This window comes from Oncorhynchus tshawytscha, linkage group LG16 (assembly GCF_018296145.1).
Source record: "Oncorhynchus tshawytscha isolate Ot180627B linkage group LG16, Otsh_v2.0, whole genome shotgun sequence".
Lineage (NCBI taxonomy): Eukaryota > Metazoa > Chordata > Actinopteri > Salmoniformes > Salmonidae > Oncorhynchus > Oncorhynchus tshawytscha.
In genome coordinates this window covers 48595996-48615159 of record NC_056444.1, presented here as the reverse complement: position 1 = coordinate 48615159, position 19164 = coordinate 48595996, and the positions used below count along the sequence as shown (strand labels likewise).

Here is a 19164-nt window from a genome sequence, read left to right as displayed (position 1 = left end):
TTGCATAATCAATGCTTGGAGTTTGTCAGAATTTGTGGGTTTTTGTTTGTCCACCCGGCTCTTGAGGATTGACCACAAGTTCTCAATGGGATTACGGTCTGGGGAGTTTCCTGGCCATGGACCCAAAATATCGATGTTTTGTTCCCCGAGCCACTTAGTTATCACCTTTGCCTTATGGCAAGGTGCTCCATCATGCTGGAAAAGGCATTGTTCGTCACCAAACTGTTCCTGGATGGTTGGGAGAAGTTGCTCTCGGAGGATGTGTTGGTACCATTATTTATTCATGGCTGTGTTCTTGTGAGCCCACTCCCTTGGCTGAGAAGCAACCCCACACATGAATGGTCTCAGGATGCTTTACTGTTGGCATGACACAGGACTGATGGTAGCGCTCCCCTTGTCTTCTCCGGACAAGCTTTTTTTCCGGATGCCCCAAACAATCGGAAAGGGGATTCATCAGAGATAAGGACTTTACCCCAGTCCTCAGCAGTCCAATACCTGTACCTTTTGCAGAATATCAGTCTGTCCCTGATGTTTTTCCTGGAGAGAAGTGGCTTCTTTGCTGCCCTTCTTGACACCAGGCCATCCTCCAAAAGTCTTCACCTCACTGTGCGTGCAGTTGATCTCACACCTGCCTGCTGCCATTTCTGTACTGGTGGTGCCCCAATCACACAGCTGAATCAACTTTAGGAGACGGTCCTGGCTGGACTTTCTTGGGTGCCCTGAAGCCTTCTTCACAACAATTGAACCGCTCTCCTTGAAGATCTGATAAATGGTCGATTTAGGTGGAAATCTTACTGGCAGCAATATCCTTGCCTGTGAAGCCCTTTTTGTGCAAAGCAATGATGATGGCATGCCGGTTAACCATGGTTGACAAGAGGAAGAACAATGATTCCAAGCACCACCCTCCTTTTGAAGCTTCCAGTCAGTTTTTCAAACTCAATCAGCATGACAGAGTGATCTCCAGCCTTGTCAACACCTTAACGAGAGAATCACTGACATGATGGCAACTGGTCCTTTTGTGGCAAGGCTGAAATGCAGTGGAAATGTTTTGGGGGATTCAGTTCATTTGCATGGCAAAGGTGGACTCTGTAAATAATTGCAATTCATCTGATCACTCTTCTAAACAATTCTGGAGTATATGCAAATTGCCATCATACAAACTGAGGTAGCAGACTTTGTGAAAATTAATGTGTCATTCTCAAATTTTGGACACGGCTGTAGTATAGTATTCAGACAACCAAGGTTGGAATCTGAATAATTTAATAATTCTAGAAGGGTAAAAATGAATTAGACAAACAAACGTAAATAACTTGCACAATCTTTATTTTATTGTCATGTAACAGGAAAGGGGTCAAGTTTGTAGGTTGCATGGACAAAGGATTTTCAAATTCCATTCAGCACCCCACCAAAGTGGAGTGTATTTACAACCCTTTCACACACAATTTCAATACATGTATGATGAATATATTAATTCATTTGCTGAAAATTGTAAAATAGACATTCGTGATGAAATCTCCACAAGGGTGGAAAACAAAGCTTACCCAAACATAACCTCAGAAATGGAAGAAACGTTGACTATCTCCCACAGGGTTTTCCTGAGATTTGCAATTCAATAAATGAGTCGAAGGGGATCAGGCCTTTGGATAACCATACAATAATTTTGAAAAAAAATAAAATAATTGCCTCACTGTTTGGAACATAAGAAAAAGAACACCCACATTCTATTGATTACACTTACTATGTCATCCTTACAGCAAAGCCAAAGTAGTTCAACCAAATAGCTACATCTCATATTATTTCAAAACTTCCAAGACAGAATACAATCAAACAGTTAAATGTTTTTTTTTTTTTTTTTGGCAATGTCATGTATATCTCTCATTCCGCAAAAAAAGTGCAAAATTCTCAAAATAAACAAATGACATTACAATCCTGTTCCCATTTCATAGAGGCTTTCAATAAAATATAATACACAATGTAGTCGCAACATTGACAGATAATACTAGATAAAGTACATTTCAATGTGTGCAAAATTACTATTCAAACTGTATTCAGTTTTTGAACGGAGTGGTGTATTAAAAAAAGTTGCAACAAGCAGGCATCAGTTCATTGTATGAGATTGAATTCATCTTTTCAATGTTGACTGTAATTACAGACTATCCTTACATCCTCCTCAGTTCAAAGTACCCAACTTCTCGCAGTTGCAAGATCAACCTTGGAGAACTGATTGCAGTCTGAATCCCCGTCACAACACAATTTCATCAAAACAAATAAATTCAGTAACCCATACATCCTTACCAACAAGAACAAACCCACTCCAATGTGAACATGGAGGACAGTAGAATATAATAAGGCCTGAAAACTATATTTCTGTTAAAGCCCTGCCCAGAAACCACCTAGCGCCTTCCTCCTAGGAGCTTCCGTAGAACTCAGAATTTATGCCATTCTGAGGATTGGTGAGGTGTAAGCAATATGGCGAGAATTCCATCTAACCTACAGTATCAGACGGCAAGGATGAGCTATTACCATAGACTATACATTTTTTCTGAGCCTTTCATATCCACATGAAGTGCCTAGACGGTAGGGTCTAGGGGTCGATTTGGGATTGGCCATAACTGTACACAATTTAACATATGTCCCTTTAGTCTGCAACTGATTCCTCCCTCCTTATATTCAGGAAGTTCCCATGTCCCTGAAGTTCCCTGAACTTGGCTGGGAGTTGAATTCCACATCCATTGGCTCCACTTCATTTTTCACCTCTTTCCCATTTGTCTGGTCCTCTCCAGCTTTCTTTGTGTTCTCCCCACCCACTGGCACTGCTTTGTTATCAGACACATCACTAAAGTCAGTCCTTGGGTGTTTTTCACCTCGTTCTGAGGAGTCCTTTTTCGGCGAATCCTTTTTGGGATCCTCAGTCTTGGCTTTGTGGGATGATGCCGCTGATGGGCTCGTCTGATGCGGGTGGTTGTCGTTGGGGACGCCTGTGCCTTTCTCCCACCCGTTGGGGCAGTTCTCTGAAGGACCGTTGCGTGTCACCACCGTGTCACCTTCCCTTTTCTTCTTAGTCGGTTGCGCCAAATTATCAGACTTCATTTCAGATGCAGCTGCCTTGACTTTAACTGAGTCCTGGACGCTGTCCTTGGCTTGACTATCCTCTTTGAGTCCTTCCTCCATACTGTGATCTCCTTTAACAGACTCAGGGTCTGGGCTGCCTGAATGGTCCATATCAAGATCATTACTGTTACCGTTTCCCAGTGATTCTGAGTCCTCTGAGGAGATTGCTGGCCCCGAAGGATTAACAGAAAAACCCTCAGCCTGCTTATCTCCATCACTACTCAATGCTTCATCATTCAACTTGGTAGTCTCCTTCACCTCCTCTGTGACACCCTTCTCCTTCTGGGCTCCCACTGCCTCTCCCTCTCTAGCCTTGGCTCGTGTGCGGCCTTCCTCCGCTCCCTCTCCGTTCCCCTTCTCCGCCTTCTTCAGCTGTTTCTGGATCTTTCTGGGGCACCATACAAACTTTTCCTTGGGCTCAAAGTGCTGGAAAGCGTAGCGCAGAAGCTCTTTGCGCTTCTGCTTGTCACGAATGGCAAACAGGAAGTAGTCGAGCACGCTGCGCTTGACACTGCTCAGGTTCCTTTTGACCAGCGTCTCCTCCAGGAAGAAGCGCACCAATGGGCTCTGGTAGTGCTCAAAGCCTAGCTCCCCCAGGCTCTTCAGGATGCGCGTAATGCGGAGGTTGTTGTGCATGTTCCTGAGACAGAAAACACAACCAATATTTAGATGGAGGACCCCTAGTAACAGTTTACAACGCCACTGATGACAAAGAATGGTCAGTGGTTCCACATGGACTTAAGAAATCACATCCTGTAAAGATGACCAAGGCATAACTTCAGCAACTCACCTTTCAAGGTTGGCGAAGCGTTCTCTCCAGTTCTCGGCGCGTTTGACCTCACCTGTGTCTTTGTTGACCAGCTGGATACCATAGAACCCCAGCATGAGCTCGTAGGACTCCACCAGCCTCTTCTTGGCCTCCTCACTCTCCCTGAAGGCCTGAGGACACAGTGGGGCAAGAGCACAGAGACCATTATCGTCGCCTTGATAGAGAAGCTCCATTCATAAACACTTCGTCTGCTCACTGGACCTAAGGGAGTCCTTTGACAAGTCACCCTATGCTTACTGTTTTTTTGTAACATTATTTATTGGAATTTCACAATTTTCACCCATATTAAGAGAGACAAAGCAAAAGAAACAGCACTCACTTATACATATACACATACATACACCATTTTCCTCTTCCCGCTCGGCGCTTCTCTCACCCCATCATTGCGTCTCTCAATACATATATTTTATACAAACTTACAGAAATTAAACAAAAAAAGCTCAGTTTAAACCAAGAAGTTAGGTTTTACACATGGAACGTACAGTATAATTCTGAAATACATAGATCACCACCATTCTAAGAGAATCCTTGCAGCATAGCTGATACCTCAGGTTCTAGGTAATTCTAGGTAATTCAGATAAGGTTCCCATACTTTGTAGAACTGATCTGTTTTAGAATGCAATGTACATGTCAGATATTCCAGAGGCACCCATTCAAATTGGCATAATATACTATCTTTAATAGAAGGAACCTTACCACTAATCCACTGTAAAAGGATGTTTGCCCTCGCTGCGAAGGTAAGGATGTTGTAAAGCCTCCTCTTACCCGCAGAAGTAACATGCCTACTAGGGAGACCCAACAGTAAAGAAACTGGGTCCAATTCTAGATCAACCCCTAGGATCTTTTAAATTTTTTGCAGAACACCAGACCAGTATCTTTGTATTTTGGTACATGACCATAAACAATGTGTTAGGGTGCCTGTATCAGTGTTACATTTAAGACACTGAGGGGAAGGGGAAGTGGGGCTAAAAGCATGTCTGCGATTTGGGGATATATGCAAGCTGTGTATTATTCTTAATTGGAACGCTCTAGTACGATTACATATAGATATTATTTTTGCATATCTCCAAAAGTCCTCCCACATCTCTTCATCAATTGTAACAGACAATTCTTTCTCCCACACTTGTTTCACCCTCTGTGTTGACAGCAGAAAAGGCCCTTAAAGCATCATAAAACAGACAGACATTTTCCTTTGTGGGAAAAAAAGCATTCTTTCAATGACAGACATATCAGGGTTACCAATTAAGGTGGTGTAATGTCTTACTTGTAGGAAGTGGAAAAAGCCCTGTTTTGGGAGTCGATATTTCTCGACCATCTGCTCAAATGACAAAATCTTATCAGCAAATAAGTAATTTAGTCTGCGTATGCCCGTATTAAGCCAAAAGTGAAAGCCAGCATCCAACAATCCTGGACCAAAATCTGGGTTGTTAAGAATTGGGGTAAGAGCAGAGGTTAGTTTGGACCTTCCCAGGAAGCGTTGAACTAACCTCCATACTTTGAGTGTGTTAAGTGTAATGGGATTATTGCAGTGATCTTCTACAGACTTGAAACTTCTGAAAAATAAAATATTCTGTAAGGGGTATTTTGAAAGAGAAGTCTCAATGTCTAACCAAATAGAGGAGTCATCGTTTGTGATCCAGTCAGAAATATAACATAGGTGGGCACACCACTGATAGAACCTAATATTGGGCAGATCCAAGCCACCCATAGAACTTGGCAGCTGCAATATTGCCATCTTAAGTCTTGGCTTACGTTTACGCCATATAAAAAGGAACTCAGCCATCCATTTACATTCTTTATTACCTTATTGGAGAGTAATACTGGGATCATTTGGATTGGGTAAAGTAGTCTAGGTAAAAATGTTCATTTTCAACAGGGATATTCTACCCAACCAAGAAATCGGGAGATAGTTTCAGCGCTCCAGATCTTGTCTTATTGTATCAAACAAGGGAACAAAATTGGCTTTGTATATTTGGTGGAATTTAGGAGTTACAAATCTACCCAGATACATAAAACCTGAGGGAGATCATTTAAAAGGGAAGGGGGAGAGGTATTAGGTACAGATTGAAGGTTACCAAGTGGCATAGCCTCTGATTCAGTTAAGTTAATCTTGTAGCCTGAGAATTCACTGAATAATTCAATAATATTAATAAGAGATTTAATTGAAGTATCGGGACTAGAGATGAATATCAGCACATCATCAGCATACAAGCTTATTTTATGGTGAACATCACCAATGAGCAGCCCCTGTATAGCAGGCGTTATACCCTGATGGCCTCGGCCAGTGGTTCCATAACGAGTGCAGAGGAGAGGAGACAAAGGACAGCCCTGTCTGGTACCTCTGTATATAGAAAAGCTATTTGACCGTAGCCCATTAGTAACGACAGCAGCCTGAGGATCATCATAGAAAACCTTCACCAATTTTATAAAGTTGTCCCCTACACCAAATGTATTTAAAGCAAAGAATAGGTAAGACCACTCCACACAATCAAATACTCTCTCAGCATCTAGGGAGAGCACAAGACCATCCATAGCACTTTGTTGGTAGGCTTGGTTTACATTAAGAAGCCGCCTGACATTGTTGCATGACTTACGGCCCTTCATGAAGCCAGTTTGGTCTCCTTTCACAATTAGTGGCAGTGAGTCCTCTAATCTTGTGGCTAGAATTTTAGAAAACAATTTTATATCCACATTCAGAAGGGAAATTGGTCTGTACGAGGAACAAGACTCTGGACATTTCCCCTTTTGAGAATAAGTGATATGTTGGCTTCTCTCAGCGTTTGAGGGAGCTGGTAATTTGAAAATGAGTGGTTAAACATATCACGCAATGGCTCAAAGATCAGGCCATGGAACTCTTTATAGAACTCACTACAAAACCCATCTGGTCCTGGGGCCTTACCATTTTGCAAATTCTTAATTGCGAACATTATCTCTTCCTCGGTAATAGGGGCATTAAGGAGAGACCTCTGAGCTCCCTACTATCTCCGAAGAACAATCTTAGAAAATAAGTTCTCCAATAATTTGGGTGCATCATCTGGCAGTTCGGAGGCATAAAGGTTTGCATAAAATTTCTTAAGAGTCATTTATCAATTTATTTTCATATAATTGATTGCCATCAGAATCAGTAATAGTGGCAGTTGACAGAGTCAGCTCTCTTTTTAGCTAGGTATGCCAAGTACTTTCCAGGCTTATCGCCATGTTCATATAGCTTTCGCCTGACAAATCTAATTTTCTTTTCAGCGTCCTGTGTTAGGAGAGAGTCCAACGTTGATCTAAGGACTAATATTTCCTTTAATAGGGCAGGAGTGGGAGTTTTAATGTAGTCCTTCTCTTTCGTTCCTAATTCACCCTCTAACGTGTTTTGCTTTTGACACTTTTTCTGTCTCTTAGTGGCTGTGTATGACATAAATCAGACCCCTTGCATACGCTTTACAGGTTTCCCAAAGGAGCAAGGAAGAGAAATGCTTTAAAATCTGTAATAAAATATGATGTGAATGTATGGTCTTTAACAACGGTTATAGTCGACCTCTAATGTCTTGACCGATTTAATGCCCCGTTGAGTTATGTCCAGGATCACCTCTGCATGATCAGATATGACTATGCTTCCTATCCTAGCGGATAAAACAGACTGCAAAGACATCCTGGGCATAAAAAAGTAATCTATTCTAGTCGGACATCCATGAGGTGCAGAAAAGAAAAGTTAAACTCTGTTGGAGGGATGAAGAGTTCTCCAAACATCAGCATACCCCAGATCATCACAAATAGCTTTAAGTGACTTAGCTTGAGGAGAGTGAAGCTATACCGCTGGGAAACATATCAATAAGGGGGTTCAACAAACAATTAAAATCTCCAACCACTGCAGTGTCCGAGTTAAATTCTGAAAAGTCTAGAAATACCTTAGTGAGGAAATCAGGGGGGTGAGCAGGGGGGAAGTAAATATTCATTATGGAAATGTTCTGCCCTTGTAAAGTACCATTAATTATAACAAAGCGACCAAATTTATCTTTCACACAATTCAAGACCTTAAGTGGTAAGTTATTTTTCCCAAGAATTGCTACACCTCTACTTCTGGATGTAAATTATGAGAAAAACACTTGACCAAACCCCCCTTGTTGTAATTTCAGATGCTCCTTATCATCCAAATTAGTTTCTTGCGATATCAATATTTTATTTTTAAAAAAAAGACAGTACCTTCTTTTTAATGGGATTATGGCTCCCCCTACTGTTCCATGTGCATACACACAGACTGTTACCTGCCATTGCACTTTGACAATTCAATATCCAGACTGAATCCTACTGTAAAAGTGGAGTGGTACCTTTTTCCATGTGTTGAACTCTCGATCTCACCGAGCATAAACAAACGATATGAACCCTGAACTCGAACTATACTAAACCCCAAAATTAAACATGTAAAGATCCAAAGGGGGTTTTCCCACTAGCTAAAATCCAGGGGATTGCAACTTTCCAATGTAGACTCTTAAGTCCACATTGCCACTCAATAGCCTCATCCTTTATATATATATATATATAGCAAGAAAAATAAAGATATGAATATTACTGAACCAGAGCACGTGAGAACTCACACCACTGTTTCATGATCAGATTCAAATAAAAAGTTATCCAATGCTGCGGAGGTGCAGCTTAAAGTTATTTACCCGAGAGTCAATAAACGCAGCAGCCTCTTCAGGTGTGAAGAGTTTAGGCGATCCGTTGACCATAATCTTCAACGTGGCCGGGTACAGTAGTGCGTAGTCCATCTTCATTCTCGAGTCGAGCCTTCGCCTCAAACGCTTTGAGTCTTCGTACAACCGCTGTGGAATAATCATTGAAGAATGAGACCTTTGGACCTTTACGTTGACTACCTTCAGAGCCGATGTTTCTAGCCGCATCCATGACTTGCTGCTTGTTGGTGAAGTTGTGGAACTTTATAACCACTGTGGGCACTGGTTGGGACCAGGTATCGGTGCTTGAGAGCATTGGGCTCTGTCCAGCTTCACACGACCAGCCTTAGTGTCCATTTGTAGGTAGCCAGGGATCCATTACATTTTTTACTGAACGTGTCCCTTCAGAATTTTCCGGGAGTCCCACAACACGAATATTGCATCTGCGTCCTCGATTATCCAAGTCGTCAATGTGCTCCGCCATTTCGCACACCTGTTTCTCAAGTGCTTTTATCTTAGTGTCCATAGACGTAGTTGAAGTTTCCACAGTAGCAATTCTTCCTTCTGCCTCACCAACACGTTTGACAACCCTCTGTAGTTCAGCCTGCTATTGCTTCCAAGACCGTTCTTATCTTAACATCGATCACTTTAGTAATGTTATCAGTCATCTTTTGAATCACCAGGTCCATTGTGCTTGGATCCGCAATGGTGTTAGCTTCGCTAACATTAGTTAGCTCCTCCTGCACATCTACAGAGGTGGTGGTTTCGGTCGAGTTCTTAGTAGTTCTGTCGGGCATGTTGTCAGAGATTTTTGAGAAATAGCCGTCAAGACTCGTTGTAGGATAACTTATTTCGCCAATTCTACCACTTTTTCAAGCTAGGAGAATAATGTAAAAATATAAAATGTACAAATGCCATGGGAGCTCGCTGAAACAGTGTTCTCTCTACGACGCCATTTTGTCCCCCCTATATGCTTACTGTTACATTCAACAGTAACTCATTTTATGAAAAGGGCATTTCACAGTGCTTTATTGTACCCCTTAACCCCACTTGCAGGTCAGTGCTCCTAATACATCACAATGATCAAGCAAAATGTGAACCACTCACCAGGATCTCCTTCTTGGTGAGCTCAGAGGCCATGTAGTTCACTCCTGGTTCCCGCAGTGGAAACAACCTGAGAGCAACAGTGGATTATAACTTTAGATGGCTAGATATCAATAATAGCACAGTGGAATCACTTCAATGTTTCAATCGTGTTTTGTGATAGCTTTCCTGTTGATATTTTACTGCTCCGTGCTCCGGCCAAGTGACAAGATGTTGGTGATTGACAGTTTATTGCAACAGAATGTAAACGCCATCCAAGTTTACGACACTTGAGATTCGATTACTGTACTGTTATCATTGTCGGGCAAATTCCCAAAGAGTCGGGCAAATTATAGGCCTAGTCATAAAGTAATATAGTATAATACTACATTATAATGGTATAACCGGCATTTTCACTTTGGATGAATTAGTGATTCATTTTCTCTAATTCTGCTTTTGTGGCGGGGGGAATACATAAGAAACAAATACACACAATTAGCCCATAACAGAACCGGAGCATTTAGGATCATACGTACCACTGAATGTAGGAGTGAACTCTCTCCAGCCTCTTATAGTCCGTCTTCCATTCTTTATGAAAGGATTCTATTAAAATTTCTAAACAAAGATAGAGCATTACATACACCATTACGCACATTTTCCAGTCACTGAAAACAGCTTGGAAGAATAGCAAATGACCTACCATCAGGGGAGGAGGGGTATTCGTTGAGATAGAATTTTAAATTGAACATTCTCTCTTCTGAGCATTCGTCATCTGTTAGATTCTGTGAAGACACGCAGACAAGCAGCACAGTCAGATGTCTATATGATGTCTCATGACGATGACAAGATAAGAACAGATGACCTGTGTAGGGCCTGGAGTTTTACATGGTCAGGAGAAAAAAAATGTGGGTTCTGGTAAGACCAGGTTAGACTAGGCTTACTAAGACCCAACATTTTTCATGACAAATTCACATGGACAAAAACTCCTGGCCCTATTCATGTGTAATATCAAGAGCCTTCAGACTTACAGGATACCCTTTTCTGTAGTTCTGCATGTCCTTGGCAGCCCTCATGTTCCTGGAGAACGTGTTTGACCACTGTGAAAGATATGGTACAGCGATATTGGATGAACCATTTGGCAGAAATACATTCATTTTCTTTTGGGTACCTAAAATTATTTTGACCTGGGTGTAAGTCAGTGGAACTGAAGAGGATACGGGTACAAGACCATAGCTGTAGTTTCACCCCATAGTTTCCCTGTTTGTACAGTTGCATGGGTGATTTGGTGCGGTGTTAATTTCATCAACAAAAATGGTGACGAAAATACCAAATACTACTTTAATCCCCTAAAATAGGGGACTATGTACAAAAAGTGCTGAAACGGTTCACCCGATATGGATGAAAATGTCCTCAAATGAAAGCTGACAGCCTGCCCTTTCACCCCATAGTGTTTCCTCAGCGTTCATTTGTGGTGCTGCGCTACGGCAGAATCACTGCCGTCACATCAAAAGAAACATCCTATTCCTACGAAACATGGTTTCAATAAAGTTCTGTAAAGCACATTCGCTTTTCTTGGTAAATGGATAATCTGTCTGGGTTCACAGTTCTGAAGGATATTTAGCTCTGTGAGTCGTGGCAGACAGCGTGCAACTCAAGAAACACAGCGCGCCAGTGACCATTGCGCGAGTGACAAGTGCCCGATACAGACGCCCTGCGGTACAAAACACAATTCACTTGAATCACTTTAGAATGCACCTGTGCGAGAAACGGCACGACAGTGACAAGTGCGCGAGTGACCAGTGTGGATACGTTAGCCAACTAGTTACGTTATAGCTAGCTTATGTAGATAATTTGTTTCCGCCTTCACCCTTATGTAGTCCTAACATTCTGTATATTCCCCTTGTCCTAAGTTTTTTTTAAAGACCCTCCTTCACTAAACCCCTAAAATAAAGCAGCTTAATTGAATTGTAAACCCCAAATCTATTTTGCATGAAGAAACAACCGGTCATTCATCACAAACTTTGAATATCTGGGGTTTCCCTCTTCACAATGAGGAAAGACTGCATTTAAAATCAGTGGACACTACTCATTTTTATTACAACACACCTGTCATAATTGTTTTCTTAACTAGAGGTTTGTTATTGCTAAAAAGGTACAGCATAGGTGTAAACAACTTTTTATTTTAGCAAGAGATAACACATGTATAGCCTAAGAAAGTAGCAGAAATGTGTAGAAAGTAGTTGAATGCATGTTATTGAAGGGAAACAATCGTCTTGAAAATATCATTATGTTGCCAAAACAGTTCTTATATATACACACACACTGTACAATGCGAAATTCAACTACAAAATAATAGTCTTCTCCCATTTAAAAAAAAACCCCATTGCCCCCACCCCCAAGGTATATAAACAATAAATAAGAATACAATAGATACAAAACAAAAACGTGAAGAACAAATCAAGCAACTCTAATTAGCACATGTAGGACAGTACGCAAGTTGTGTGCATGGACTTTGCAGATGCATTTCTCACATGTGCAGCACATATTTGTTTTACGGTCCTTTAGAGGCATCTCCTCCTCTTGCCTGCCCCCGCTGCAGCCTCAGGTGGATCAGGACAAGATTCAGCCCCCTGAACAGCTTTCACAAGCGCTGCTGTGCAGGGGAGGCGCTCCCTTCTTTGAATGTGTGGGGTTACTAGTGCCTTTCCCAACTTCTCCAGGAACACCCCTCCTCTTGTTCCACTTATCAGGCATCCAGGTAGGGTTGATCTTGTGCCATATTACAAAGGCATTGTATGAGAACACATCAATGATGTTATGGAAGATGACCAGGGGCCAGCTCTAAATGTAAGTTCTAAATCACCTTGTCCAGGTTGTCCATGCCATATTTGTTGTGGTTGTAGTCCAGGATGATGGCTGGCTTCCAGTCCTCACAATCACTGATCTCAGCCGTTTTGTGCAGTGTGCTCAGGAAGATCACATTCCTGTTCCTCTTTGGGAAGTAAGAAACTAGATTGGTGGTGGGGGAGAAGGCAAACTTTGATGAGAAGGCCTCTCTCCCCCTTATAGCAAGGAGTGGAGGGGGGAGTTCAGGCTTGTTCTTTCAAACTGTGCCAACCATGGAGATCTTCCTCTTCAGAAGAGCTGCTGGCTGAGTTCAATCAGTAGCATACAATCTCAATATCTCATTGTGTGAATGTCTCTGTGATTTTTGTGGTGCATAAGTGATTTTATAACTGCCGGGTCAAAAATTACCCTAAGACAAACTACGTACCCTGGTGGTGTACAGCTTTCATGGAAATATGAACAAAGATGTTTAGTTTTATCTAATGTTTGGGTCACTATAGGAAAAGGTCATCAAATTTCAAGTTGAAAAAATATAATTTAGGGGGTTCTCTGTGCTGTTAATTAAACATAGTAGTGGGTCATTTTTATTTTTTACCGTTAAGACAAGGATTAATACACTTGAGCCAATCAGTTCTGTTGTGACAAGGTAGGGGGATATACAGAAGATAGCTCTATTTGGTCAAATACCAAGTCCATTTTATGGCAAAAATACCAAGTCCATTTTAACAGCTCAAATAAGCAAAGAGAAATGACAGTCCATCAAGACATGAAGGTCAGTCAATACGGAAAATTAAGAACTTTGAAAAAGTTTAAGCGCAGTCGCAAAAACCATCAAGCGCTATGATGAAACTGTCTCTCATGACCGCCACAGGAATGGAAGACCCAGAGTTACCTCTGCTGCAGAGGATAAGTTCATTCGAGTTACCAGCCTCAGAAATTTTAGCCCAAATAACTACTTCAGAGTTCAAGCAACAGACATCTCAACATCAACTGTTCTGAGAAGACTATGTGAATCAGACCTTCATGGTCAAATTGCCCCAAAGAAACCACACCAATAAGAGTCCAAATTGGAGATTTTTGGTTCTAACCGCCGTGTCTTTGTGAGACGCGGTGTGGGTGAACGGATTATCTCTGCATGTGTATTTCCCACCGTAAAGCATGGAGGTGGTGTTATGGTGCTTTGTGGGTGACACTGATTTATTTCAAATTCAAGGCACACTTAACCAGCATGGCTACCACGTCGCTGCAGAATGCTACCCCATTCCTTCTGGGTTGGGCTTAGTGGGACTATCATTTACTTGACAATGACCCAACACACCGCCAGGCTGTGTACGGGCTATTTATTTGACCAAGGAGAGTGGTGGAGTGCTGCATCAGATGACCTGGCCTCCACAATCCCCCAACCTGAAGCAAATTGAGATGGTTCGGGATGAGTCCGACCACAGAGTGAAGGAGAAGCAACCAACAAGTGACCAGCAAATGTGGGAACACCTTCAAGATTGTTGGAAAAACATTCCATGTGAAGCTGGTTGAGAGAATGCCAAGCATGTGCAAAGCTGTCAAGGAAAAGGGTGGCTATTTGAAGAGTCGCGCACCCAGTTTGATTTGTTTTATACTTTGTCTTACTACATGATTCCATGTAGTATTTCATAGTTCGTCTTCACTATTATTCTACAATGTAGAAAATATAAAAATAAAAAACCTTTTGACTAGTATATAAAATTACACTTGTTTACTTGACTTTTATACTCTATAAATTGACTCCAATCAATTTACCATAGCAAGTTTGCCACCTGCAGTAGGCAAGTAAAGCAGTTGTCAAATCCATCACTTCTGTTTGGCTGTGCCCATAGCAACATTCTAAAATTAGATGGATAAGAACTCCCCAGTGTTCTGCCAGCAACTTGCCCACATCGTGCTCGTGCTGCAATGTCTGCAAACACAAAGCTAGCTTGTGTTTGGCTCTGCCCACTACAATTCATTTGCTCTCAATGGAACCAACAGGCTGTGGTCTATCTTCAGTTAGTCAAAAAAAAGCTTTGCTAGAGTTGCTTACCAAGGAGACGGTGCCTGTTCCTGAGTGGCCTAGTTACTTTTGACTTAACTCAGCTTGAAAATCTATGGCAAGACTTGAAATAGCTGTCTAGCAATGATTAACAACCAACTTGACATAGCTTGAATATTTTATTTTTTAAGGATAATGTGCAAATATCGTACAATCCAGGTGTGCAATGCTCTTAGAGACTTACCCAGAGAAAGACTCAAACAGCTGTAATTGGTGCCAAATGTCATTCACAATGTAGGCCTATTGACTCGGGGGTCGAATACTTACGTAATAAATAATTTTATTTATCGTAAATGTTACCATTTTTAATCCAATTTGACATAGTATTGTGTAGATTGTTGACAAAAGTATAATTAAATCCATATTTAGTAGTTTTATAGGGCCTAACTGTTTGGCACCGTTTGTCACAGTTATAGTCCATCATATGTACTGTTTAATCTTGCGTAGTGGCTTCGCTGGCATGCATCTAAAAAAAAAAAAAAATGCTGAGTTTGCCCCACCAAAATGTACATGCTAAAATCGCCACTGCAGGCTATAATGCAATGACTAGCTCAAGACAAAGTGGGGATGAAAAGCTAACGTTACATCTAGCTAACGGAACGTTAGCGCTTTATCTAGCCTTTAGCATGCTAACGTTAGTTAGCATAGTAGCTTTGTAACCCAAAACTAAACGAGGCATTATAAATGAAACTCGTTAAATATAAATGATAGTTTTAAGTGAGTTGGTAACTATTACATTCTCCTGCAAACAATATTCCACATTTGGAGGTAACGTTAGGCTTCCATTAGTTGAACAGTTGCTAACGTTAGCTAGCAAGCTAACGTGTGCTAGTAGTGGCCTAATGCTAACATTAGTTTTCGCGTACTCGTTCGCCGTGTTAACGTCGACATTTGTATAGTTGGTTACACAAGATTTAAAAAAAATGCAACGTACTAAACCAGATGTCCATGATTTAGTTTTGTCCTGGCTTGAGCGACGCGTTTGGTTCTCTCCAGGATCGTCTCCATCACTCTCGGTGTCCCACGTCGAATCATACACGCACACTAAATCGTCCTGCTCCATCATTTAAAACACAATGTCACAATGTGGGCTTGAGAAAGACCAAAAGCGAAATCTGCTAGCCAAGATAATTACACATGAGTTGAACTTCCAGGCCTAAATTCGATGACTACCACGGCCGACCAACCATCCCTCCTCCCGGTCAGCAAAATCCATCGTCGCGATTCGTGGTACCAGTACGGGTTCGACAAACATGAGTGACAGGGTGAAATGGTCTGCAGTCAATGCATGTCTGTCTGTTGGCTGAGCAGCTTCTTCTTCTGTGGCTTTTATGGCGGACTACAACCCCAAAATGTGTATTGCTGCCACCTACTGGACGGGTTGAAACCAAAAGAAGGTACAAATAAAATCCATACGTGATAGGGAAACTAACTTAATCCACCCAAATTAAAATAGTACACTGACTAAACAAAACTCCCAATTCTTCCTTCTTTCAATTCTTCATATCTCCCTTCTCAGGCTCTAGGGCCTGAGAGGGTGGTACGGCTCTAGGGCCTGAGAGGGTGGTACGGCTCTAGGGCCTGAGAGGGTGGTGCGGCTTGTGGCAATATTCCATGTAACTTCTTCGCCGAGAAATCTTTCAGCCCCAGGAACCGCTCCGCCGCTTCCACAATGATTTCTATCTTCCTGGACCTTCTCCCCACCTTTGGCAGTGGCATTTATCACCATATGTATAAAGGCCACAAAGTCCACCTTCATAACCTTTAAAATGTCAGGATCCTGATGGTGAAAGGCAACCGCTGCAGCCTGCAGTGAAGGCCTATCCACCACCATGGACTCTTCAAGTGCACCATTCAAACCGCCAACCCTTTTAAACAGCTGCTGCATATGATATGCTCTGGATAGCCCTGACTTTGGCCACCTCATTTTCTTTCACCCTTATGGGGCATTCGAACGATAAGGCTTCATGATTCTCACCACAATTGCTCACCACAATTTTCATCACTTTTATAACATAATATGATCTTTTCCACAACTTGGACATCTCAACTTCTCCTTTCTGCAAAAAGACTTGAAACATGACCAAAAGCTTTACAATTATCACACTGCATTGATCTTGGGATAAATGCTCTGACTCTGTAGTTAATACACCCTAACTGACTCCATATCAAAAAATAAAAGAACAGACTCTTCACTTTTTCTTCATTCACCACACGATTCATCCGACGTGCATCAATCACTCCAGGAGTATTTTTCATCTCTTCAACATCTACTTCCCACGAGACTCCAGATATAGCCCCCTTGAGAGGTGCCCTGTTTCTGAGAGACACACACACACGACACTTCAAACTTATCAAATCGGGTGAGACGCAACACACGTTTCTTCGGATCCTCATAAGCACAAAAAAAAAAATCGAAACCAGCCCGCCTCTCATGATCCTCACAGCCTTCACTCTACCCAGCACTCTCTCCACCAGTTAGGATATCTCAAATGTATTCCTCAAGATTGGTAATTCAATCAGCTGCTCCTCAATTACAAACTGTACTCCTACAAGATACGAAGTAACGTTCTCATCACTGTACTCTACTTTGCTCCGTTTTCCTTTCTTATGGACAATATTCCAATTCTCCTTTGATTCTACCGCCATCAGATTCAGAAACCACTTCATCATCCGCCTCCGCCATCTTTCCCCTCAAGCACCTCCTGGCTGAGCAGCTGATGACAGGGTTGACAGATCAAACAAAATATCTTGCCCGTGAATACTAAAAACCACCACAAAAGGCCTGAAACTAGCCAAGCAAATTTTTTCCTACAGCAAGAGAGGACTTGCCACATTTATACAATATACCTTTTTTCCGTAACGTCATCGAGCCAATTAAGAAGGAATATCGACGTCACTTGTAACGATGCTAGAAGCAAAATGTAGTTTTCATCAAAATAATAATTATTGCAAGCTATGGAGTGACATAATAAAGGAATTTGAATATGTCTCAAGATAAAATATAATTTGCCCTTAATAAACCCGACAGATAATTTTCCATAATTTTCCTTGTTTGACTGCTATGATTAAGCAGTAAAGCAGGAGTGGGTATGGTAAAGTGCATTCGGAAACTATTGTTACAGCTGTCATGATGTTGGCCTGTGGGTAAGGTTTATGACCCCCCCATAAATACCTTTCTCCCCTCTCTCTCTTAACTCTACTGAAGGACTCTCGAATAGCCTTTGTTAAACATAGAGAGTCTTGGAACATCAAACAAGTGGGGGGAAAGGAACCATATTTTGTTAATAGAACCAGTTGAAAATATGCGTTGGTACTTAATGAATATGATGTCAGTTCGGTTGTCATCTGAGACATTATGACTGATGACAGGATGACATAAACCGTATCTGGGAAAGTCTACACATTCTAGTTATCAGATTCACATGGATTTGTTGTGCAATTTAAATGTTTCAATATGACACTATTTGTGAAAAGATTAAATGTAATTTTAGCTTCCAAATGAGAGATTTGGGTTTTCATAAAGTTAGAGCTCTGCTCAATCAGTGGCCCGCCCCTGTGAAGAGACATGGGTTATAAACTATGAAACACACCCTTCTCTCCCTCCACTATATAAGCCCTTGACAAAAATGTAACTATCTGTTCCGAGGATGATAGGACGACGGTCCATACGTTGAAAAAGACTAACATGTCAACTACAGAACTAAGCCAACCTCAGCGTGAGCTTTGGTTGTGAATGGTATAAACTTTGAACTCTTACTCACTAAAAAGTGAGACATCCTAGCCGTTGAGTTAGCAACAGCAGCTGTAAACGTGGGCTGGGAAAGGACGCACGACCTATACTGTCTACCACACAACGACATTACTACAAAGTATCCAGTTTACCACCAGAGTCACCCTTCAAAGGACTAGGAAGATCTGTTGGGCAACACGGTCAGCATCTACGACCAACCTACTGAAGCGCAGCTCAGAGTAAATATTTATGGCATTTTCGTTTACCAAATGGGCGGCAATTTAGAATGCATAAGATGCTGTATTTACGATAGCAGAGCTTCTCCCTTTGTTCTTCAGTCTTCCCGCTCTTTCACTCAAACCCAACCCCCTTTTATTTGTGTAACCAGAAATTATGACGGCTCCGTCCACCGGGGACGTTTTCTGTATGACATAATTTGCATTTTGTGTATATGTAATTCTGTGTGATTAGTTAGGTATTTAGTAAATAAATAAACCCAATTTTGCATTGTTGATTCAACTTGTTAGCCAGGGTTCGTGAAGATAACCAAGAATTCTACGATGTTCAGATGAGACTGAAATAAGGTGACGATTAATATTGACTGCTATTGATGTAAAATATTACTAGGTCTTTCAGAGTTTATTCGGAAGATAACAGCTCTATAAACACTCTTTCGTGGTGCCCCGACTTTCTAGTTAATTACATTTACATGATTAGCTCAATCAGGTAATGTTAATTACAGAGAAAGGATTTTATAGAATAGCATGTCATATCACTTAATCCGGCATAGCCAAAGATACAACACAGCCTCATTCTAAAAGTCATTTAAAAAAAA

General features: G+C 41.5%; 1 protein-coding gene across 1 annotated transcript; it reads right to left on the bottom strand.

The window, feature by feature from the left end:
* Nucleotides 1-1306: 1306 nt before the first annotated feature.
* LOC112215779 (opioid growth factor receptor) lies at nt 1307-15896 on the bottom strand. Its single transcript, XM_024375171.2, has 7 exons — nt 15531-15896; nt 10713-10781; nt 10385-10466; nt 10221-10299; nt 9709-9775; nt 3902-4050; nt 1307-3751 (listed from the first exon to the last, which is right to left on the bottom strand). Exons 1-7 carry the CDS (start codon nt 15660-15662, stop codon nt 2671-2673), a joined length of 1659 nt encoding a protein of 552 aa, XP_024230939.1. The 5' UTR covers nt 15663-15896; the 3' UTR covers nt 1307-2670.
* Between the last annotated feature and the right edge of the window lie 3268 nt (nt 15897-19164).

Excerpts from the sequence above, each read along its gene's own strand:
- LOC112215779 (XM_024375171.2), bottom strand. The coding sequence starts at position 15,662 with ATGATGGAGCAGGACGATTTAGTGTGCGTGTATGATTCGACGTGGGAC. Across the intron at positions 10,467-10,712 it reads ACTACAGAAAAGGGTATCCT|AATCTAACAGATGACGAATG; the intron begins GTAAGTCTGAAG and ends GTGTCTTCACAG. Across the intron at positions 3,752-3,901 it reads CGCTTCGCCAACCTTGAAAG|GAACATGCACAACAACCTCC; the intron begins GTGAGTTGCTGA and ends TTTCTGTCTCAG.